We start from the raw sequence: 24,311 nt of genomic DNA, 5'->3' as shown, positions 1-24,311 counted from the left end.
AAACTAAGGCACAGAGGGCTTGATGCTACCTTCCTGTGACCACGCAGCTAACAGTGGGCCCACCCCAGCCCAGAGACAGAAATCTCATGATTTTCTTTGCACCTTCCCTGACCCCCCCAGGAAGACCTCTGGGCAGCCTCCTTCACCCTCCTGGCAAGAAGAATCCCAACAGCAGCCAGGGCCTTGGGGGCGACGCCCACCCAGCGCTGCAGTGGCCCTCCCAGCGGGGGCGGCGGGTGGGAGGCAGGCACACACCCTGCAGGATGTCCTTCATGACCGTCTGCAGCACCACCTCCTCGTACGTGTTCTCCACCAGGATAAACCTGGCAAAGTCCTCGAAGATCAGCTCCTGGAACCGGGGCAGCTCCTGCAGGGCGGGGCAGAGAGGGGCGGTCAGGGCCTTGGGGCAGATGGGGCCCGCAGGCTGCACCGCGGGGACCAGGAGGGGGCCGAGGCCGCGGGGCGGAGAGGGGGCGCCGGTGCTCACCGACTTGCAGGTGGGAGCCAGCTTCTTGAGCAGGAAGGGGATCGTGATCTGCAGCAGTGCCTCCCGGAAGAAGCGCTTCCGCACGGAGCTGCTGTCATAGTCGTATTTCTGCCAGGAAAGGGAAGGGCAAGGGGCTCGGAGTCAGTGGGCTCCGCCGGCCACTGGCAGAAGGACAGAAGGCCAGTGGTCTGACCCGAGCCCCCGCATCCCCATTTGTATGAGAGGGTGAGTAGCGCCTCCTATAGGAGCAGCAAGCCCGGTGCCGGCCTGGGGACGGGGCTCGGGGACGGGGCTCAGGGCCAGGCCACACTTAGGACAGGCAGGCCAAAGGCGGGGCCGGGGCCACTCACCTTCAGCACCCGCTCCAGGATCCGCTGGATGGACTTGCACAGCTCCTCCTTGGTGGGCCCCTTCCCCAGCTCCTGGTGCAGGAGCGTCTCGAAGGTATACACGGCATTGTCCATTTGCTGCGGGGCACACAGCGGGCACATGAAGGCCCCGGAGTGACCACAGCCCCTTCCTGCACACCTCCAAGGGGCTCAGCCAGCTCTCCCAGGCCCGCCCGGGAGGAGTGGAGGCCTGTGCACACGCTCACTGCGCTCACGCCCTCACATCGCTAGTGCCTACTGGGTGCTGGCACAGTGCTAGGCACCGGGGCCAGCCCCTGCCCCAAGGGACTAGGAAACAGAGGCCCTGGGCCCTGCAGGAAGGGGCTGGGGGAGCAAGGAGGGCTTCATGGAAGAAGGGGTCTCTAAGCTGAGACCTGGAAGGTGAGTTCGAATTAGCCAGATGAACAAAGGGGCAGGTATTCCAAACAGGTGGGAGAGTGCACGCACCCAGAGCAGGAGAGCACACAGGGCTGCAGGGCAGCGTGAGGAGCGTGGGGCCAGGCGGCAGGGACCCCCAGGAGACGGGGGCCGGGGAAGGCAGGGGCGCGAGGGGTGTGCTGGCGCAGCAGCCTCGGGCGCACCTCACGCATGTGGATCTGGGCTCGCTGCTTGAACACGGACGTGCTGGACACGTCGAAACGCTGCTGTAGCCCGTCGAGCCGCAGCGGCTCCATCTTCTCGTAACAGCTCTGCATCTTCAGGGGGTGATACGCCAGCTGGGACAGCTTCTCCATGTACTGCAGGGCAACAGGGATGCGTGGGATGTGGGGGCCAGGCAGCCCCCACAGACCCACACCTCGCCTGGGCCCTCGGAGTCGAGGCCCTGGGCTGGCGCCCACACCAGAGAAGGCCTCTGGGGATGGGGGGCCCAGAGCGAGAGGGTGGGGGTCTGAGGGCAGGAGGCACGTAGCAGAACCTGGGTGCTGGGAGACAGGTTCCCATCCTTCCCAGTGAGGGCGCGACTAGGTGGCCTTGGGCAGGTACACCCTCTCTGAGCCTCACGGTCCTCAACCTCAAAATCAGATGCTTTCCCATGATCTCTACAGTCCTTTCAGGTTCTCAAATTCCGTGATTATTATTGTCTGTGGACTCTCCGATTCGAATTATGGAAGAGGAGGCTAAGATTACAGGATCTATTCTATCGGCACCCGACAACCAGATGGGGTTCCAGGCAGCCAAGCACCCCAGTATGGGGCCTGTGGGAGGGCGTTCACCCCGAGAACCAGCTAACTGAGGAGCCGTGGGAGCGCTGGGCTGCTTGTGGGGCACGTGAGATGGCAGACACGTATCAAGCCCTTCCCTGGCAATCATGTTGCTCATGTCTGAGGCTGGCCTCTCCCTCCTCCCTTCCTCTCCTTCTTCTCCTCCCTCCCTCCCTCCCTTCTCCATTAAGTTCTTTAACAGTTTAGCAACCTGCTTGGCGTATAAAGGCTGGTGGCAGGGGATTAAGCCCCCCTTCCCCCTAACTGCTGGCCCCCAACAGAACAGCCAACAGCTTCAGCCTCATGTACTCAGCCTCTCAGACCCTGTTCACAGGCCACGCTGGGAGGGGAGCGGCCTGCCCTGGGTCACGGCTTGACAGGGGCAGATCGGACCCAAACCCAGGAGGAGCCCCGCCCTCCCCGGGGTCGAGTGCAGCCTCACCTCGCCCAGCTTGTCGATGCCGCCCTCGTTGATGACGTTCAGGTTCATGTCGGTGACCTCCTTGAAGAAGACGTCCCGCACCTCGGTGAAGCCCTGGCTGGTGGGCACCATGAGGGCCTCCAGGATGGACGGGATGTAGGGCTGGACGTGGTTCCGGACGCACACCTCCGCCTTGGGGAGGATGAAGCCTGTGCCCAGGGGGAGCGGGTTAGCTGACATGCCCCTGGGAGCAGCCCCCGGCCTCCCCGAGCCCCAGGGCGAGAGGCGAGCTGTTGGGTTTGTTTTTTGTTTTTGTTTTTTTTTAAAGAAAACCACTGGAGACAACAACAGCAAACACTGATTCTAGAGACCGGAAAGACAATAAATCCATGGAGCCAAAATGACAGGGTCTTCTGAGATTGGACCCTGCTATTCCAGAAACTGGCATGGCAGGAGACTAATAGAACTGGTAGTCTAAAGGTGCTGGCAGTTTTTCTGCTTACCTAGGGGCAGCTTTGGGGATCTTGCTCAGTTGTTGTTTTTTTTAAAAATGGGGAAAACACTTAAGTAGCTTCAATGAGGCTTCGCGTTTTACAAACCCTGGGCCCAGCCCTGCCCTGGAATGGCGCGGCTGGCTCAGCGGGAGCAGGTGAAAGGCCGTGGCCCTGTGAACAGGGACCGTCTCCAGGACGCTCTGGCCTGGGGGTGTTGACGCCCCTCCCTCTGCTCTGCCCGGCTAGCCTTGTTTGTCCCGCAGAATAAATGGTGCCTCTTGGTGTCCTACCCACTCATGAACCCAGCCGGTGAAGAATAACTCGTGGGCGATGGACTATTCTAGCCAAAGCATTGTGGTGACAAGGGACCGCAAGGGTCCCATCCGACTGGGAAAAGAGAGGCACATAAATCGACTTGGAAAAGTTCGACTTGGTAAAAGTGAATCATTAAAAAGTTAAGCAGATCGACCGAAGAGGAGCAGCCGGCTGACCCTCCTTGACCAACACTTGAGATCTTCAAGATCTGGGTTTATAGAAATAACAGCCAAAAACCAACTTACAGGGGCTGGAAAAACAGCAGCTCAGACTTGATTTGATTTTTTTGAAAAAACCAGCAAATGAAGTCACTGCTGTGAAATGCACATGGATCTTTAAAAGAGACAGGAGGGCCCGTGGTCCCCGCAGGCCCACCCACCGAACACCAGCATGCCAAGCGGCCTGCCCACCTCGGATCTTGCTGGCCAGGTGCTCCTTGGAGGTGATGATCTGGTCCATGTCGGTGCGGATGACCGCCTCCATGGCCGGCCGGGCCTGCTGCAGCTTGGACAGCACCGCCTCAAACTGCGCTTTGGCCTGCTCGTACACGATGCGGTACACGGCGTCGGAGATCTGCGGGCCGAGACGCGGCGTCAGGTCTGGGTCGAGGGTACCGGTCAGTGGTGGGCCTGTGGCCCCGTCCCCAAGCCCAGGCCACCCACCTGGATCCACTGCCGCTGCCGCTCCTGCGGTTTCCCCTTCAGCCGCGGGGCGAGCTCCACCTTCAGCTCAGGGCCCAACTCCTCCATCACCAGGTTGCTCAGGATCTAGAACCGGGAGGCACGGCCGGGTGCACTCATCTCCACGTTCCATCCTCAGGCCCCCACCTCCTTGGGGTGCGGCCTTTCGCTCCCCGTCTCCAGTGCCCTCTCTCCCGAGTATCCTCCCACAGGCCTCAGCTTATCCGCCTGGCTGTCCTGCAGGATCCTCGGGCTCAGGGGTCACACTTCGGGGCCCTTGCCCATGCCGCCTTCCTGTCTGAAATACCACGCCCCTCCCCGCCTTGGCTACGCAGAGGAGTATGTGTGCGTTCATTTGTCAAATGTCTGTTTCTCCCTCCAGACAGAGAGTTCCATGAGGTCCAGGGCTATGTGCCCTCTGTTCACAGTGGCATCGGGGCACTTGGGCCAGGGCAGGTGCTCAGGAAATGACTGAACAAAATAGCAAGTGTCTCCATCTGCGTGACCAGCCTTGGGCTCCCCTTGTCCAAACCTGGGCTCTCGCCTCTGTCCAACCCTGCAGCGCCCCGCAGTCCCACCCCTCTGCGCCCGACCCCATCCTCTAGGCCCCTGGAGTGACTTCTGCCGTCTCCCCACCAGCCCCCCTGGCCTCACCTGCACCTCATTCCCACATAGCATCTCCCAAGTGCCGTACAGCTCCTTGGACTGGCGGTACATGCGGATGGCGTCCGTGAACGCGGGGCCCTCCACCTTGGAGTCTTCAGGGATCCCTGGCCAGGGGAGGGAAGGAGAGAGGAGGTCGGCAGGGTGGCCCGGTGACCTCCACTAAGACCAGCTGACCGACAGGGAAACACACACGATGCGCACACACGCATGCGCGCGCGCGCATATGCACACCCGCACCTGTGGCCCCACCGCCCTTGTTGTAACTGGGCAGGAGTAGTTGCAGTGGCAGCAGCAAGGACAATAACCCACCACCAATTGCAAGGCCTCCTGTGTCATAACCTCCTTATCTCCTGAAGTCCCCCCAACCACCCCCACCCGGGGCACTGGCATTCGCCCTACTTCTCAGGTATTAGGCCCCTGCTGAGGGCCCGAGGGCAGCGATGGCAGAGCCAGGGCTGGACGCCACCCCGCCCTCCCAGGGGAGGCCGCCCGGAGGTCCTGGTTCCCATCCCGCCCCTCCCTGTCCTCTCTACATCAGTGGCCTGCACATCCTTCCTGCCCAGCATCAGAGAGTAAGTGGTTTCAGCATTGCAGCAGATGCTCTGCCACACAGCACGCATGAAAGCGGCCACAGACGATCCGTGAGCGAAAGTGATTCACGACAGTGCCCGTGAACCAGGGTCATGCCTGGTTCCACATCACTGAACCCGAGAGGGCCTCAGTTTCCCCTTCTGAACACTAGGAGCCAGGGCCCAGCCTGGCCTCAGGCATCACCAGGGAGGCCTGCGGGGCCGCAGTGCAGGCCCGGCGCATGACCACTAACTGTGGCGAGGACCTGCTCTGGTCGCCATGGGCCTGCCTCGGTCACTGCTGTGTGCCCAGGTCCGACTAGAAAATACCACTTCTCTATTTTTGTGATTAGTGCTGGTGGCGGTGGCCTGGGTGAGTCTGCCCACCTCTCCGTGCTGGCGGAGAGCCTGCAGGCTGGGTGCTGGGGAGGGCGAGCTGCAGGAAGCTGCAAAAGCCGACCTGGGGAAGAACGTGGTTAAACACCTCAGGGCCCGGCAGCGGGTGGCTGCCCTGGCCGCGTGCCTCCGACCGCTGTGTCCCGGGGCGGAGGGAAGGGAAACGCAGCTTGTGCCTCCGAAACCCGGGCTCCCACTGCGATGACTACTGGCTGAGTCACCACCACAGAGAAAAAGCCCCTCGCTGGCGTGCGGAGGACTCCTCCCCTCCCACGTGCGGCTGACCGCAGGAATCACTGCCTGTCAGGGCCAGAAGGGAGCTCGGCGCCGGGGAAACTGAGGCCCAGCCCCCATCCTGCAGTGGCAGCAACCTGGCCTGAGGCAGCGGCAGAGGGGGAAGCCTCACCCCTGCGCTCTGGGGACCTGACATCAGGCGGAGTGACGGGCAGAGCATGGCTGCTCCAGTCCCAGCACCATGACAAGCCTCTGCAGTGGGTGCTGCCCGCCCGGGCCAGAAGAGAAAGCCCCTCAAGCTCTCAAGAGGGGTGTGGTCTCCCAGAGACCAGGTTTTGCCTAAAAAATCTGGGCTCTGCATCACCCACAGCCTCTCCCACTTCAGGGCGTTCATATTCCATGGGCAACAGCCAGGTGTGCCAGGCCGGGGCGTTTTCCAGGTGGGAGGGAGGTGAGGCCGAGGGCGGGGCCCGTGGGGCGGAGGCGCCCATGCGATGTTCTGGGCCCGGGCCCAGGCCCTGGCCCTGGCCCTGGCTCTGGCCAACCAGACCCTTAGGAGGGCTCCACTCTGCGGCCCCAGCTAGTCCCAGGAGCCCGGCTGCTGGTGGCTGAATTGTGTGTCCCCTCCCCCACAACATTCATGTGCTGAAGCCCTAACCCCTAGCACTTCAGACTGTGGCTGTATTTGGAGACAGGGACTTAGAGGTAATGAAAGGAAAATGAGGTCATGGACCCTAATTCAGTATGACTGGTGTCCTTATAAAAAGGAAATTCAGACACAGAAAACATTCATGCTCAGAGGGGGTACCCCGCGAAGACACAGGGAGAGGGCAGCCCTCTGCAGGTCAGGGAGGGGGGCCTCAGAAGAAGACAAACCTGCCAGAACCTTGACCTTGGACTTCCAGCCTCCAGAATTGTGACAAAATTAATTTCTACTGTTTGAGCCACCCAGTCTGAGGAACTTTGTTTTGGCCGCCGGAGCCCACCAAGACCCTGACCCTGGGCTGAGGCCTCGAGACCTTATACACATCCCCTCCCCTCAGCCTGTGAGGAATGGCTGTCCTCAGCCCCACTTTCCCCAACGAGAAGAGAGGCTCAGAGAGGCAGCTGGTGGCTCAAGGAAACACAGCACCAGGGCTTGGACCCGGGACCCGCTGACATGCGGGCCAGGCCCGGAGACTTCCTGCCTGGGGGGTCCTCAGGGTCAGGCCGAGAAAGGAAGCGGCATTCCTCAGTCCTGGGCAGCAGACAGGAAGAGGCCTTGACCTCTGCACCCCAGCCCACCCTGAGGGCTCAGCTCAGTGCCCCAGCTGCCACTTGCCACCCCCAGCTGCTCCAGGAATGCAGGATGTGAGGGGGGGCCTGGGATGAGCTGGCGCCCACCCAGCCTTGGCCTCCTTCCCCACTCACCCCCCCCACTTCCTGGCAGCCCCCTGAGCAGAACAAGCAATTCCAGGCTCCACGGATTCCAGGCCCAGCCTCCGAGCTGAGGAAGCAGAGAGCTTTCCCACAGTCCCCTGGGTGGAGGAAGGCTCATCTAAAACCAGGCTCATCAGCGCCAGAACCCCTCCCAGCAGCTCTTCCTGGCCTCGCCTCCTTCCCGGGGCACAACGTCCAAGGGGCGGCCCTCGCCCCCCAGCTGAGCATTCACTGTGTGCCAGGCACGGGCCGAGGGCTCTACCAGAACCAGCTCATCTACTCCTCCCAACCACCCTACACGGTGCACAAGGGGACCCAAACAGTAACTGCTCCCCACCTGGTCCTGTCCCCACCCCCCGCCTGGCCTGGGGTCACCCTGCCGGGGTCAGCCATCAGCCTTAGAAACCTGAAGAAGGTGGAGCTGGGCCAAGCTGGGGGTGGGGGCGTGGAGAGAAGGAGGGAGGAAGGAGGGGGGAGGAGGGAGGGTGCCCAGGCCAGGCAGCCAGAGCCCAGATGGCCTCCACCCAGTCCTGGCCTCACGGCCCCTGGGGACCTGGGAACAGGAGGCCCTTTGTGGGCGGCAGGGCCCGGCCCAGGTGGCAGGGGTTGGCCCGACTGAAGACCTGGTTCCTCCGCCTGGCAGATTCCAGACAGGGCAGAGGCGGCTCTGGAGAGCTGAGAGGACGAAGGGGCGAGCGGAGGCGCCACCTGCGTGTGCAGCTGAGTCCAAGGAGCGCGGGCCGCCAGGGTGGGCAGGGCGGGCGCCGCTGCCTAGTGCCAGGTCACTGGGAAGGCAGTTCGGGGTCCGGGACAGCGTTGTTCCTCCCTCAGGGTCCTCCCCTCCCCTCCCCTCGGGAGACAATCACAAGCCTTTCTGATCAAACTCCTTAGGGCCCAAAAAGGCTCTCTTGATTCGGTGTCCCCCGCAGCCCTGTTTCAGGTCCCCAGTACAGGGCCTCCCCTGAACTGGCCCCGCCCCTGGGCCGCCCCTCAGGCCCCTCTCTGGAGCACCCCTCCTTCCCCCCGGAGGACTGACTTGTCCCTCAGACATCACCTCCTCACAGAGCCAACCTGACCCACCCCGCACACCCTGGGCCAGTGCCCCGCAGCACGTTCGCACCCTCCAAGGGCCCCAGGGGGCTCCCCGCCCTGCACCCAGCACAGCTGTGACTCATCACCCCGGTATCCTCATCTGTTTCACATCTGCCTCCCCCATCAGGCTGCCAGCAGCTCAGGGCTGGAACCACATCTTCCTCCCTTGTGGCATCCTCAGCACCCAGACACTAAATGTTTGTTGAATGAATGAGTGAGCTGGAAAAGACCTCGTAATCTCACGGATGAGAACACCGAGGCCCAGAGGGAGGAAGTAAACTTCCCAGACTACCTAGGGTTGGCGGTAAGTGGGAAAAATTACATAATAAATCATTTTTTTACAAGCAGTGAGTGCATTCTCACTGTGATCTCACAAAACCCTGACACTGGGAGACTCTATCTCCACTTTCAGAGGCTCCCAGAGGTAAGTTGATCTCCTAAGATCACGTTGCTAGAAAGTGACAGACTCAGGATTGTGATTCTGTGATCCGGGGTCCACGGGCACAACAGTCATGCCACTCGGAGGGCAATTTCCTGAATTTCTTCTGAGCAACACAGAATTTTTTTCATCAAGAAAGAAGGTCAAGGGCAGCCTCACCGTGTGGTTTCTTACAAACCCAGAAGGAAAAGAGGACAGCCCATAGAGCAGGGTTGCCACACTGCACTCAGCCAGTAGGTGTCGCCATTCAGCACCGAACCCAGGGGATGCCCGTCACCCCCATGGCCGGGGGCCTGAAGTCCACTCACCATTGTTGCAGTGCCGGACGCAGTCCTGCAGGACAGCCTGCCACTTGTCCTGCTCGGCTTCCGTCATCATGCAGAAGTAGTAGTGACGTGCATACGGATGCCAGAGGATGAGTGGGAACTGCGTGGGACACTTGAGGATGGGGGCCGCGCCCGATTTCGATGTGGTCCCTGTGGAGACAGTGCCCTCTGAGCAGCTGCCCTCTGCAGGTTCCCTGGGCCCCCGTCTCAGGGGCAGGCTCAGGGCCAAAGAGGGTCAGCTGGTCCTGGGTGACCAGCAAGTCAGCAGAGAGGCAGCATCCTTTCTTGCTGTGTCCTCCACAGCCTGGTCTAAAGGGGCCCCGGCATCTGTTTAGACCCATTTATTAGTAGCATCCACTCCCTCTTGGGGAAGGATCTAGACTCCATGTGGGAGGCACAAATAACACAGGGTCAGAGCTCCCAGGTTCAAAGGCCAAGCATTACCTTCTTGGGTTTCCCTTCAAATTTTAGATATGGAGGCCAAAGTGTGGTTTCAATGTCCAAGATGGGAGGGAGGCATGGGGGTTGGGGGTAGAAAAAATAAAAAGGGATTTTTCTCTCTCTATTTTGTCTGCATGGATATTTGAGATCCAGTGAGATAAGGGGTCCTGGGCTGTGACCTCGCCGCTGTTGTTAATAATAAAACAATGACAGTTCTTCTTTGCGCCCTGGCTCTGTCCGTGTCCCTGTGCTGGGCTCAGCCACACAGACCTCATGGGGTCCACACAATACCCCAAGGTCGGTCCTCTCAGCACTGGGTTGCCCGAAAAGACACAGCAAAACAAAACCAGAGAGCGGACTGGAATCCAGACGTGCCTCCTGCCGCCGAGCCCTCAGCCGCACGGGACGCCTTAGCCCCAATCTCCTGCCTAGGGGCCCACGCTGCCTCGGGCCAGCGTCTCCTCCTCTGTCGTTTCCCTGGGATCATCTGAGAGGCACATGTGCTCCTGGGAGTCTGGGACAAGGTGGGGCAGACAGGACGCCGAGCACAACTCACAAACGCAGTACCAACTCAGCAGTTTACAGGGCAGGAACAACCCAGTCATGCCCTCAAGGACTCAGGGAAGGGCAAGGACAGAGAGTGGGGTCCCTGTTGCACAGCTGATATCGGAAGCCTCAGGACGCAGGAAAGAGATCCAGCCCCGCTTCACTCCGTGGCCTCAAGCCCCCTCTCTGGGGGCTCAGGAGATGCTGGGCGCCTGTGGGCAGCCCTGGGCCCAGCTGGTCTCCCTGCAAATGTGGAGCCTGGAGCTCCGGGATCAGGGCCGCCCTCTCCCGAGGCCAAATCCCGGGCCTGTGCAGGTCACTTCGGCCTGGGGTGGGTGCTGCCTCACCTGGTAAAGAGTTGCCAACCAGCTCCAGGTACTGGTCCACGGAAGTGAGGATCTTGTAGCCCGCACTGTTGATGACAGATCGGGGTGGGACCTGCCGCTCGTAGGCCTGAGGAAAGAGCAAGAGAGATGGTCCCTGGGGGTAGAGATAAGGACCAAGCCAAATCCCACCCCCAGCTCTGGCTCCAGGACCCTACTCAGTATTGCTGCCCAAGGCAGGGAAGAAAAGAGGGGAAGAGAGAAAGGGAGGAGGAAGAGAGACACAGGGAAGCGAAGAGGAAAAGGAGTCTGACCAACATGGCGACTAGAGGCAACGTGCTATAACCTGAACCCAGACTCTGGGCTCAAATGCTGGGTCCACCGAGCACCATCTGCGTGATGCCGAGGATAAGCCTCCCCCGCCTCCTGCGCGTCGGTCTCTGTATCTGTAAAACCAGGATAAGAACAGTCTCTACCTCACTGCGCAGCCAAGCCACATAAAATGATTATTAGCACAGGGCCTGGCACCGCAGGGACAGTAAGTGTGCTGAGGTCATTATTTCATCACCACTGTTACTACTGCCTCTATTATCAGCAGCTACCACTGGCCGAGTGTCCATTACATACCAGGCGCCGTGCTTCGGGCACTGCATGCTTCCTTTCACAGAATGAAGCACAGTCCGACGGGTGGGTGCCGTGATTAGCCACAAGTTCACACGGCTGGTAAGTAGGGACCCAGGACATGAACCTGGACTGTCAGCCTCCAGAGCCCAGGGTCTCTGACCATTACCTTGAAGTGTCCACCAGCCCCCTAGGTTCTGAGCACCACACGGATCCCCTGTGGAGGAGAGTTAGGTCTGGGCACTGCTTTCTTTCACCAGTGGGGAGAAAAGTGGTTCTGCTGCAGTAGCTCCTAGAGCTGGGCTGCCATGCTGTACCCTGCCACTAGGTGTCACTACTCCGCATAGTTCTTTTTTCCTTTTTCTTTTTTTTAAGATTTATTTATTTTTAAAGAGGGGAAGGGAGGGAGAGGGAAAAAAGAGACACAGAAACAGTGATGTGTGATTGGTTGCCTCTCACATGCCCCCAACAGGGGACCTGGCTTGAAACCCAGGCATGTGCCCTGACCAGGAATTGAACCAGTGACCTTTTGGTTTGGGGGAAGATGCCTGACCCACTGAGCCGCACCAGTCAGGGCTCAACACACTTCTTGAGAGTAGCTTGAACCTCTCTGGGGCACTGATTATTGGCCAAGTGTGGTCCCAGATCATCAACAGCACCCGAGAACTTGTTAGAAATGCAAATTTTTGACCCCACTCCAGCCTTGGGTCAAACTGGGGCAGGACCAGCAACCTGTTTTTCAGCAAGCCTTCCAGGCCATTCCACTGGAATTCTATCAATGTGAGAAGAACTACCCTGGGGCAACAGGCTGCTCCGGGTTCTGTTGCTCTAACACTGACTTGCCCTGGGAGCTCCAGACTGTCCTTCTGGCTGCACTGGAGACACGTCTGGTAGAAGAAACTGAGTCTGTGGCTCAACCAGGTGGGGCTTCCTCCAGGGCCCAGGGGCCCAAGGACGCTCAGCAGGACCCATCCTCCTGCTACAAGGCAGTGAAGTACAGGGCGAAAATCAGGAAGGAAAACGATAGGACCACCACCCAGGGATGCCCGGTTGAGGAGCGAGGACCGGAGGGGTCAGAAGAGACCCAGCCAGCAAGGAGGCCCTGGAAATGGAGAGATCTGGAAGGACTTGAAAGGGATTCGGAGGGATGGGTAGGAGCAAGGGAATTGGCTATGGGGGCAGCAGAGAGCGGGATGCCTGGATGAGGGAAATTTAGAGAGGGCGCCCTGAGCAAGCAGGTGTGGGGAGGTGGGAGGGGTGACGCTGGCTGCAGCTGAGGGTGAAGGCCTGGAGTCTCAGATTTAGGAGGGGGAGGGGGGCTTGCCAGGATAACTACTGTGAAGGAGGGCAGCCGGGGGAGGGGCGGAGCCGCGGGGAGGGAGAAGAAGACCCGGCTGGGGGCTCAGTGCCAGGCACTGAAGCCAGATGGGGCGGCAGCCTCACCACTTTGTTCTCGTAGAGGACCAGCCCATAGTTGTGGGGCACGAGGCTGAAGCGGTTCCTCCACTTCTTGCTGTCCTCCTGGTACTGGAATAGATTCCCCGAGAAGATGATGCGCTCATCCAGCGGCACCTGGATGGGGAGGAGGGCGGGGAGTGAGGCCGGCGAGGCAGCAGGGTCCTCTGAGGAGGTGACGGGGCCCCACTCGCAGCACCCGCGCACCCACCCACCAAGGCCTCCCAGGCGGGGCTGCAGCTCACCCACTGGGCGAATGAGGACAGTGAGGCTCAAGGCCGTGAATGGGTGCAGCGATGGCAGGTCTTGAAGCCACGTGCCACGATTCAGAACTCAGACAGGACCCCAGTCCGTCCTGGCTCGACAGGCACAGCTGCCTGAGGACGGGTCTGGGACTTTCTCTGCAGGGCAGTCACTCTCGCAGAGGGGACATGCCCCTGGGCCAAGCCAGTGAAGGCCCCAGCGCCCAGGCAAGTCTCCCCCAGCTCCGGGCCTCAGCCTCTCCTCAGAGCAACAAACACTTGGCCAAGGTGGCTCCAGGGAGCCTCCCCAGCCCTGACAGCTGACAGGATGGCCTGGGAATCTGGGTGGGGGTGCAGCAGGGGACCTCAGTCTGGTTCCACATTCGACCGCTGTCCTGACAGACTGGTGACCAGTGTGAGCAGCACAAATGCCCAGACCTTCCCGCAAAGCCCTAACGTCAGCTCTACCTCCCTGACTCAGTGCCGCTTCACGTCCGTCACGTCCCCTTGGAGCCCCAGCTTCCTCTCCTATAAAATGGGACAGTGACAGCTCTGACTTCCCTGAGGATTCTGGGAGACGATGTGGGCGCAGGTCACGCAGGTCGCCGGCGCCGGCGGGCAGCGCGAGAAGCTCGCATCCCGTGGCGCAGCGTGACCTCCGTTGGATCACTCAGCCTGGGCCAGGCCGCCAGCCCCACGGCTGACCTCGTCAGGGAGGAGGAAGGATGGCCGTCCTGAGGGGGCGCTTCCAGAGCAGGTCGGCACCGGCACGCTCCAGGAAGGGCGACACCGGCCACGAGGGAGCAGGCTTACTGCCGGGGGGGTGGAAACTGGGGGAGTCTAGGGTTCCTCCCCTTCTGGGCAGCTTCTATCTGGTCCCCAACAAATATGTCGCCTTTTAGAAAAGAAGCATGTATCATAGGTAGTAACGGGAGAAAGCGCTATTTTAATGGTTCCCAACCCTTCCTAGCCTCGCTCTGCTTCTGGGCTGCCTGCAGCTGCAGTCAGGTGTGCGGGGCCCCTCTCAGGCCGCACCCCCCAGGCCTGCCTCTTCACACGCAGCCCCCTCTTCCCAGCAACCTCGCTGCCACTTGGCAAGGGGAAATACCAAAACACTCTTAGAAAACGAGGGCCCATTGTACTTAAACAATAGGACCCCGCAGACTGCTTCCTACCCAGGGATAAAAATATTTACAGGAAAAGAAAATGATTCCCCCACCACCCCACCACCCCACCACCCCCACACGCAGTGGCTTTGCCCAAGTCACAAAGCTGCTGCTCAGTGGTCTATATTTAGACCAGGGCCTACTCTCCACACACCTCTGAGTCCCCAGGTCTTCTGGGAAGAAAGCAGGGAGGGTTCTCCTGACGCCCTGCTGAGACCCTGGCTGGCCGCAGCCCCTGCTTAGGGCAGGCACCTCATCGTGGGCGGGGGTGGGGGGAGGTGGTGGGGTGCGGCTGTGGGAGGCAGTGGCTCAGGGCAGGCCTTCCCAGGCTCAGTCGGGGCTCAGCACCGGGCTCTCGCCAGTCCACCCCCAGATCCTGGGCAGCCCGTAATGGGCAGTTGGTCGTGGGTTTAGGTTTTATTTTTAAGACTTTGAAATGGCAGAGTCGTGTTGTGTTTCCATTGGAAGGTCTTCAGGAAATGGAACAGAACCGACAGCCCAGCCAAAATATCTTGGACTCTGCTAAGCTCTCCAACTCAGTGGTGGGGCTCCTGGGGGGCGGCAGGGAGGCAGCGAACGGTTAGCACACAGACCCCGGTTCCAACAGCCTGCGTTCCAGCCCCAGCCGCACTGCCCCCACCGGGGGAGCCTGGACAAGCGACTGGACCTCGCCAAGCCTCAGCGTCCACAGCGGTGATGTGGACGTACGCATAAGCCCTCAGGCAGCGGAGCTGCGCCCGCTGGACAGCCCGTGCCCGCTTAGAACACCTATTTTTTTATTTGTTTTTATTATTACTACTTTTTAATGTATTATTCTTTTTATTATTGTTTCTTATAAAAACAATTATTGATGCGATGATGAGGATGACGATGAAGATGATCATTTCTACCACCATGATATTACTATGATGACTTAATACCATGAAGGCCAGTTTCCTGAGTCGCACAGTGAGAGGAAAACTCCCTGCTTGTCAGGGGTTCTGGATGGTCTCTTTTATTCTTGTTTATGTGTTATTTCTGTTTTCCTACCATGAATATGCACCCCTGTGAGCACGGAAGGCATTTCTCCCACAGAGTAAAGTGCAGAGCTATCCGCCAGGTCCCTACTCCCGTCTGGGGTTATAGGGACCCGGATCCCTGTGACACTTCTTTCTAAATAGGGGACAATTCCAGCTCTGCCCACGCAAAGCAGCCTCCTTTCACGTCACACAGGCGTGCGCCTGACAGACACGCCGCACCACTGCGCACCACTGCGCACCTCTGCCTCTGCCTTCAGGAGGCCAGGGGGCTGCCCTGACTCCCCGAGACCAGTCTTTTCTGGGTCCAAAATCAAAGTGACACGTGATGCTCTGAGAAGCTCCGACACTCAGCCCTGACCTACCCTCCATCCCAGGGAGGCTCAGGGTCGGGGCCGAGAGAGCCCTTGGCCAGGAATCTGGAACTGGGCTCCAGTCCTGCCTGCACCGCCCTGGGCAAGCCAGCTAATGCCTCAGCTCCGGGCCTTCGCACGCGCTGCTGCCTCAGTCTGGTATACCTTCTCCCATCGGGTCCTCAGCTGAGATGGCCCTTCTCCCAGGAAGCCCTTGGGGCCCACCCAGATGAGGCCAGTCCCCCAATGTCTGAGTTCGCCCCGATGTTTCCTTGGAAGATTGTGTAAACGGGTGTTTCCTGCCTGTCTCCTGGAGGGCCTGCGAGTGTCTGTGGGGCGAGCAAGGGCAGCAATGGCCCAGCACCTGACCTGACAGTCAGTGTGTCCCCGACTAGGGGCCTGCTGGTGCCGCTCTCGCACGCTGGCTCGCTCTCGCGCGCTCTCTCTCTCTGTAATCCTCAGTGTCGTCAGCAGCTCTCCCCTCATCGCCCCCTGCCCCCCCCCGCCCCGCCCGCAGCTAATGCCTCCAGCTGTTCCTCCTGCGGAGAAGACACCAGAGGGCAATGAATCCTCAAAGCCAGGCCTAGGACGCCACCACCGGCTCCTGCCCCTCTGGTCTCGGGGTAAACAGGCACATTTTCAGTCACTTGGTTTGGGGAAGGATGGGAAGCGAAATGAGATGAAATAAAAGTCCCAGTGCCGGGCCTTCCTAGCCATCTGTCCGCTCTGCCGCCTCCCCTGTCCCCCCCATACCCATCTCAGCCCTGACCTACCCTCCACCTAGGCGCCCAGGCCTAGGCCCCAGGAAACCCCCGACCCCTCCGCAAAGCTGCTCTGGCTCCTCTCTCTGGACGCCATTTCACAGGCAGAGAAACTGGGGCCCAATGAGGAGAAGACACAGCAGATCAGGACTCACCCAGCCTTCGTAAAGCCATCTGCCCCCGGCCACACGCCCTGTATCTTCTCACCGAACCCTCGCCACAACCCCAGGCAGGAGGCGCCCATTTGTCAGATGAGGAGACTGAGCCTCGAGGGTTGTTGAATCAACTGAGAGAATCTGAACCCAGGCCCCCGACTTCTTTCCTGCCAGCCTCGGTCCCTGCTCTGTGATGCTGGCCCCAACACCTCTATGGGAGCTTCCAGCTCCTCCCTGAACAAACACTGGGCCAACGTGATCCTGCTACTAACATCGGGATACTGACAAGGCCAGCCATGATGAACGACAGTGTCACACCGCTTTCCCTGCCCCAGGCAGCGGCAACTCGAATCTTTAATCCCTAAGACCTTCCGGTGCAGGAGGGGTGCTAGTCCCATTTCACAGAGGAGTAAACTGAGACTCCAGGAGGCGAGGTAATTTGCTCATGGGCACAGGCCAATAAGAAAAGGACCTGGCTTGAATCCAGGCTTGTCGAGATGACTCCAGAGCCCCAGCGCTGGAAGGGCAGAGCCGGGGGGAGTCACCCACAGTGACAGAGGGGCCTGGACAACACCACCAGGTCATCTGTCTAGTCAGAAGCTGGGTGGGGCCCTTAGAGACCACCGCGGCAACAAAGGGAAACTGAGGCCCAGAGAAGGAAGTCACCTGCTGAGCAGTGTCAGAGCCAGACCAGAATCTGCCCTGTACCTGGCTCGGTGCCTCTCACCTTTCGCCAGAGCAGCTGGGCCTGCGGCGCCCCGGTGCCCTCAATCTCGTGGCGCATGCTGTTGAACAGGGCGACGCCATACTGGTCCTCATAAAAATGGAGGAACTCCGTCAGGACCTTTCTGGTTTTCTCTGGAAGGGAAGGACAAATGGAAACATGAGGTCATCACGGTCATTTATACATGCAGCTACCCTGCCCCAGGGAGGAGCATCCACAAACACCCCAAAGTCCTGCTTGTAAAGTTGTTTGCTTTCGTCAGCATTGCATTTCTGGGCAGAATTGTGTACTTCCTGCTCACACCTGGGTGAACCTCCGGACAGGGAAATAAGCCGGGACCGCACGCAGAAATGACCAGGAACCAAGAGGCTAGTGAGAAGACAGTCAGCCTCACAGTCATCAATCAAATGCGAACGGAACCAAGATTCCATTGTCCCTGCCAGACCAGCATGTGGAGGGACAGGCACCACACCCCAGGGCTGGGGGTGCTGGAAATGGGACGGCCTTTTGGGAGGGTGACTGGCAGCTGTGGGCACAATGATGAAGTCATAAGGGACGAGAGGGAGGGGGTCTATAAGCACGTGTAGCGACAAAACGCAGGTGTCCACACTCTGCCACATAAAGAGGAGCGCGTTACGGAATCACATGTTGAATATCATCTCACTTAAAGTAACCCCTGCCCGCGCGCAGCAGTGACTCACGCCCGGAGATGTGCGGGAAGAGGTCGGGAAGGCCGCACTCCAGACCGTGAAGGGGGGCCTCAGGCTGCACGGTCCCTTCCACTTTCTGCTGTATCCCCTTTTCTTGCATTGGAATTCTTTTACAGGCACGATCCATCTCACAGTGAAAAATAAATATTCTACAATGGATTTGTCTACCAAGTTAACAGCCTTTTTGCTCGCATGGGCCGTTTGCTTCCCCCTCGGCTAAAGCTGTTTCGGAACAGAGAAGGCGAGCACTGCGGCCTCCAGAGCAGGCCGAGCACACGGCGGAAGCTCCGTATTTGCACTGCCAGGGCATCCCCTTGTCCGGACAAAGAAACGGAGGCCCGCAGAGGGCTGCGGCCCAGGGCAAGGGGGGCCTTCCCCTTGGGAGACCCTTCCTGGTGCGGAGCCCTGCCCCGGGCTCTGTGCTAGCCGACTGCACGGCAACTTTGCTGGGCCTCAGTTTCCCTCTGCACACCAAGAGGACTGTATTCAATAACAGACGAGCCCTGCTACCTTTGACAGTCTCAGATTCCGGGTTTCGAAGACTCGGTCCTTTCTCAAAGGAGAAGGGGTGGACGTGACGCTGTCCCTCCCGTGGCTGGTCTCTGGGTACAGAGGGCATGGGCTAGGACAGCATTTCATTTAATCCTCTCAATGGCTTTGTGAGGTAGGGCTGGGCCACCCCATTTTACAGAGGAGGAAGCTGAGCCCCAGAGAGGTTGAGTCCTTGGCACAAGATCACACCGCTAGAAGGTGGTGTAGCTGGGATGTGGTCCTGGGGCCTGGCTGGGGGTGGTGGCCGGGGAGGAAGGCTAAAAGCAAGTGCCACAACCTCTCCCCCCAGCCCAGGGTCTCAGGCAAGCCACCCCCTCCACTGCCTCTAGATGCAGCTCGGCCAGCGGAGCCTCTCCACCGGCATGGCCCTGCCTGTGCCCCCTTCCCTGGAATGAGCCATGTCTGTCCAAACCCTGCTTAGAGGCAAGGACAAGGAGAACAAATGAGGAATTTGCTGTGAATGCCTATTTTTTAAAAACCGTAAACAACCAGAACTCTCTCAAAGGCCATGGGAACTATTTTTGAGAAACGATGGGGCAAGATGAGAGGTTGGGAAGTGGATGGGTGGGTGGGAGAGACAGGGAAATGAATGGGGGCGAATTAGAGAAAATAGGATTCTAGATGACAATAATGTTGATAAAGCATGCGATCATCCTCGTAATAATTACCTTTGATTGTTAACCTGAGCCAGTGGTGGGCAAGTTTCACATGCATGATCCCAAAGAACCTTCTTTTGGAAAACTCTAGGGAGTCAGGGCTACTGTTTTCCCATTTTAGGGATGAGGGGGCTCACAGTCCCAGGAGAGCCCGGTTCTCCGCCCACACAACCTTGATCGTGGGTTTTGTCCCAAGCAGGCTGACTCCTGACAGGCTCTCTCCCAGCGTGCAAGATGGGGAGGCTCGGGCCCTTCGATCTGCAGGGTCCTGCAGCCGTGGCTCCGGGAGGCCTGACCCAGCCCTGGCGCACCCGGCCTCAGATGGGGCATGATTTCTAGAAGGGCCGGAGTCTACCCGGACACTCAGGGAGCCAGGTCCAGGAGGAAGCTGAAACGGGGTCCCAGCCGCAGCGTCAGCATAAGCCAGACATCACGTCCAGGCAGGGTTTGGAAGGCTAGACGAGGGGAAAGGACAGGAAGGGCAAGTCCAGCCAAGCGGAGGCCCAGGCATGGAAGCCCAGGTCGTGGGGGGTAGGGGACGGGGTAGGGAGGCTGTGGGTTGGAGAGGAAGCCAGCGGAGGCCGAGGAAGTAACGGCCAGGACATGGTGACCCAGACAGAGCCAGAAGGCAAATACGAGGCCGACAGACCTGAAACATCGGGCTGAGGGGCCAGGGCAGGCTGAGAGGTGAAGATGAAATTCATTCTAGACCTCTCACATTACTCAGGTAAGACTGCAGGACCAGGGTCCAGGAGTGAAGGGCCAAAGGACTGGGGGAGAGGTAGCCAGGCAGAAGGTAGAGAGAGGACAGGGTATGAGCAGAAACTTGGGGGGCCTCGCTCAATGGAGCAGGACAAGAGGAGGCAGCCCCAGGCGCCCTGCACCCCCAAACAGACTGCAGCAGCCCCGGCTCCCATCCCACCCAACTGCAATTACAGGCATGTCTTGCTATCCAAACTCAAGAACTGCACAGATCTGATCTGCTTTTAGATAAATTGTATGCTACCTAAAATTCCAGAACCAAACAGATTGAAGAGCGTGGAGTCTCTTCCAGCCTTGCTCTCCCGACTCAGGACCCAAATAGATTAGGAGGCTCATATCTGTCCCAGGATTGATGGTGGCCTGGCAGCCTCTGGGTCACCCCTGGATCCCCTTAGCTCACCCCTGGTGCCCTGGCACCGGCAGGCGCTGAGGAAGGGGGTTCATTCACCACATGGTTACTGAGGGCCTGCTCTGCAGCAGGCCCCACCAGAAGGGAGAGGCTGGGCGAGGGGTGGGGGCCATGGCACTCCCCGAGGGGTTAAGGACTAGGAGGTGGCATTGCCAGGGAGCGGGGCAGCAAAGGGAGCGCTGGAAAGGAAGCCTGTGGGAGAACGGGCCGTGGTGGCCTCTTGGCAGAGGTAGCCCCAAGCACATTCTTGAGAAATGTCCTAAGACAGCCTGGGAGGAGCTGCCGCATGCTCAATACAAAGGAAGTACCACCGGAAGGCAGGGGATGAGGACTTCGGACCTTAGAGAGGCAGGAGCTGGAGGGGTCCGCCCCCTGTCAATGACAAAGAGTTGGCAGGGGGGAAGCCCTGAACAGGGTCCCTGGCCAGAAATGCTACTCAGCCCCCCACTTTCCCCCTCCTGCCTCCCCCCCAGGGGCTACCTCCACGGAGCTGCCACAGGGATTTCACAACTTGAATTCCCATGGTCGGTCCCTGCCTAGGTGTCTGTGGAAGGTCCCCAAGGCCCCAAGCGCCCCTCTCTCCTCCAGACCCGCCTGCACCAGCTCATCTTCCTTCCTTCCACGGCTTCTGGAGACACCACCCTCCGTGGATTTGGGCTCTCCAGGACCAAGGCTCACAGCGAGGAAGGGGGCTCAGCCGAGAGGGTGAGGGGTGCACCTGAGGTCTCACAGCCAGGTTGAGGCGCTCGGCATCCCAGCCGCGGCCTGCGGGCCCCCCTCAAGATCCTGGCTCTGACCACCGTTCATTGGGCCCCACAGGGCATTCCCCGCACCGCCCCTCCCAGAGGACAGAACGGAAGCAGGCTGGGGCCCCACCCCCAGCAGCAGGGCCAACCCCGGGGCTCCTGGGCCCAGGAACTGAGAGACCCAGGCTAGCCATAGGGATCCAGTTGCAGCTGGGAGCTACAGAGATGCTGGGGCAGAGCCCTCTGAGGGTGTGTGCCGCCTGGCCTACCTGCCACATTTGCTCACCCCCTCCTTCCTCCCTCCCTCCCTCCCTGCACCGGCTCAGCCCCAGGTCCTGTGGGAGAAGGTATGGGGCTGAGAGAGCCTGCCCTCCAGCCCCAGGCTCCCAGCCTCCTGGTGAGGAGCACAGTTCTGCCAGACGCCAGCTCTGCAGCTGCCTATCTCGCTCAGAACCTCCACTCCCTCATCTGCAAAATGGGCGCCGCAGAGTCTGTCCGCAGCGCTGGCAGGTCCAGGATAGCGCGGGACTGCTCAGTTCAGACCTGCATAATCATTACTATTAGCCATTACTAGTGCTCAGCCTATAACAGCAATGCAAGGGACTAACATTTTCACTAGCAGGTATAACTTTAATAGTTTGAAAAATTTAAAAAAAAAAAAGACTTTCTAAAACAAGAACCAGAGATCACAAAATAATAAAAATGATAAGCATGGGTCAGGTCCTCTGCAGATGGTCAAAGAGCCTGTGAGGAGGAAGGAACCACACAGCAAAGGTGAGGGGGTGGGGAAGGCAGGCCAAGTGGGTACAAGGAACACTCCGGGACTCAGGCCTCCGCCAACCTTGGCGAGGTGCCCTGGCACAATCATCTGCCTCTGCTAGTGCCCGGAGCTAATCGCTGCCCCGTTTTGTGCCAGCACGTCCCATAGAATCAGGTGGGTGCAAACACACACACACAAGTTCTTCAAATGGCTCTAGAAATGAATACAGTAAATCAAGCCCTTCATTTTATAGGCAGAAGAACCAAGGCTCAGATAGCTTAGTGGCTCACGAAAGGTCATTTCTCTCTGCCAGTCAACAAAAGCCAAGCGTGCTGTTCCGGGGGTTGTCACAGGAAGGGTCTACCCGTGGGGGTCCCGATTCCCCCACCAGCCCATGCTTTCTGGGAGTGGGCCTGAGTCAACACACAGTGAGCTAACAGTGAACTGGTTGAGAAAGGGATCTTATATCTTAAATCCCTGAATCTTAGGATGGGACTGCTCCCAGATGCCAGGAACCTTGTCTCCAAAGCCTGTCCCCTTTGGGACCATCAAGGGTGACTCAGAGGTGCCTTCTCACCAGCCAATCCTTCTAACTCTGCCCCCAGAACTCCTATAGTTTACCAGGTCTGCTAGCCTCTGAGAACATATACTCATGTTCAACAACAAATGCAAACAGATATTGTTATGCCCACTTTACTGATAAGGATACTGAGGCTCAAGGGGACCTGGTGACTTACTCGAAGACACACAGCCTGGAAGGGAAAGAGGTGGATTTCAAACCTTGTCTCACACCAAAGCCTCTCCCTCCTCCAGCCTCTCCTGCTGTGGCACAATGTCATTTCCAAAGCCCTACCTTACACTTTCTTGCTGGGTCTTTGCCTGGTCCTAAGGGGCTGGCAAAGCAGACTTTACTGCCCCCATTTTACAGATGAGGAAACTGAGGTTCAGAGAGGCAAAGTGACTTTCCCAATATCTCGTGGTTGGCTACACTGTCAGAGCCCGGACTGAAGTCTGGGGTCTCCATCCCTGACCTGGTCATTGCTGGCAGGGAGCCTTCACACCCACTGGGTCCTTACCTGTCCATCTTCCCTAGGCCTCAGTTGTTCTACTCATAAAATGGGCGGGCGGGTCACTGTTAGCTCAGCTGATCTAAAATCTCGATGACGATCTAATCAGTGTTGTTCCGGCACCGGGAGTTGACCAGCATGCTGGCCTCAGCACCTCCTCTGAGTCAACTCCGAGCAGGAGATGACCACAGCCCCCGCAGCCCCACACCAGGCTGAACAGAAGGATGGGGAGGCAGGCGGAGAGGGGGCGGGACCCAGAGCCATCTCCTCTGGGCACATGTGCTCCAGGTTCAAGTCCCAGCTCTGCCATCTGCCAGCTGTGTGGCTTTGGCCAAGGCACTTGCCCTCTCTGAGCCTCTGCTTCCACCTCTGCAAGGTGGCACCACAGCACATGCCTGATGGGGTCATGGGAAGACCTGTGAGCCAGAAGAGTAAAGCGCTTTACCCTCACAAGGAGAAGACATGTTTCGCTAACGGGGTCTCCTATAAAGTGCCTCTTGTCCACGGTTCTTCTACCCCAGGGAAGAGCCCTCGAAACTGAGGCCAAGCGGCCACCATCCCCCCACGGCCAGGAGCCACACCAAAAGCAGCCAAAGCAGCCGGAAGGACATTAATCTCTGATTTTCCAAACTGACAATGTTAAGGATCATGCTACTTCCTGCATTCAGATAGTGGAGGCTGGGCACGAAGTGGGGGGGCCCCAGGATGGCCTGAGGTCCCCCGGAGGCTCTGGGTGGGTAGGAGACGGGCACTGAGTCCATGGTTCACATAGGGAAACTGAGACTCAGAGAGGACAAAGTGCTCGCCACGCTGAGACTGGGAGGAAGGAGTGTCGGGCCCTCGGAGAATGGGCCTGGACAGGTACTGATACCCTGGGGCGTCTGGGAGGCTAAGCTAAGGAGTCTCTTCGCTTTCTCGTGGCCCCCCACCAAAGCCCAGCACATGGCATAACTGAGCTAAATCTTTTACCTGGATCACCCCCCAAATCCTCAAGTCAACCCCAGGGCAGGCGGGGTCACAGTGGAGGAACGTGTCACATAAGGAGACCGAGACCCAGGGAACTGAGACCTCCCTCGGGTAGGAAGCGGCAGAGGCAGGACCTGAGCCCCATCTGGGACACCCCCCTCCCGACGCTGACAGTGGGGTGCCAGGACGAAGAGGAAGACCTCCAGCTGTGACCACGACAGCCGTGTGCCACCCCAGGGGCTTCACACTTGTCCCAGCCCCGATTTGACCTGAGCTGAGGGCACTGTGCCAAGCCTGCTCCTGGCTCATCCGGTCCCTCCAGCGGGCTCCAGGGACACGCCTCGCCACCAGGCCCGGCCTGGTTTCAGGGCTGAGAGATCTGCCTACTGAAACCAGGAAAGCAGTGCCCTGTAGGGCGGGGCAGGCGGAACCTGTCTGCCTAGTTCCCGAGCACCGGGAGCAGGGCGGGTGGGACCGTGGGGGAGACAGCCCAGGACACCAACCGCGCCTGCTGCGGGGCCATCCACCCCAGGGCTGGAAGGACAGCAGAGACAGGGGCAGAGACTCCGTTTCCCTGCCTCGCAGCGAGCAGGGGAAGCCTGAGGCCGAGAGCGCCGTGCACACTCTCCTAGGGCGCCAATGGTCAGCCCGCGCGGCCCCCCGTGCCTGGCCCAGGAGCTCTACTTGACTGCTCCCGTTATGTCTATTAACACATAGTAGCAACAGCTGTTTGCTCCACGCCGCCTCCGTG

The 24,311-nt window shown here is 59.3% G+C and overlaps 1 protein-coding gene across 1 annotated transcript in view; it reads right to left on the bottom strand.

Annotated features, from left to right (window-relative positions):
- NIBAN2 (niban apoptosis regulator 2) overlaps nucleotides 1-24,311 on the bottom strand; it is a 48,585-nt gene that overhangs the window by 2,955 nt on the left and 21,319 nt on the right. The window contains exons 2-13 of the mRNA XM_054584347.1: nucleotides 16,936-17,066; nucleotides 12,504-12,632; nucleotides 10,464-10,569; nucleotides 9,112-9,279; nucleotides 4,643-4,758; nucleotides 3,971-4,075; nucleotides 3,719-3,881; nucleotides 2,521-2,708; nucleotides 1,458-1,613; nucleotides 838-954; nucleotides 488-595; nucleotides 256-367 (exon numbers count right to left, since the gene is read on the bottom strand). Of these exons, the coding sequence (XP_054440322.1) occupies nucleotides 256-367; nucleotides 488-595; nucleotides 838-954; nucleotides 1,458-1,613; nucleotides 2,521-2,708; nucleotides 3,719-3,881; nucleotides 3,971-4,075; nucleotides 4,643-4,758; nucleotides 9,112-9,279; nucleotides 10,464-10,569; nucleotides 12,504-12,632; nucleotides 16,936-17,066 (1,599 nt within the window). The remainder of the gene's footprint in view (nucleotides 1-255; nucleotides 368-487; nucleotides 596-837; nucleotides 955-1,457; nucleotides 1,614-2,520; nucleotides 2,709-3,718; nucleotides 3,882-3,970; nucleotides 4,076-4,642; nucleotides 4,759-9,111; nucleotides 9,280-10,463; nucleotides 10,570-12,503; nucleotides 12,633-16,935; nucleotides 17,067-24,311) is intronic.

Source organism: Pteronotus mesoamericanus, unplaced genomic scaffold (genome assembly GCF_021234165.1).
Source record: "Pteronotus mesoamericanus isolate MK-2021 breed Mesoamerican mustached bat unplaced genomic scaffold, CSHL_Meso_final contig_78, whole genome shotgun sequence".
Taxonomy (NCBI): Eukaryota; Metazoa; Chordata; class Mammalia; order Chiroptera; family Mormoopidae; genus Pteronotus; species Pteronotus mesoamericanus.
Note: the sequence above shows the minus strand (reverse complement) of the source record. Positions and strands in the feature narration are given on the sequence as shown.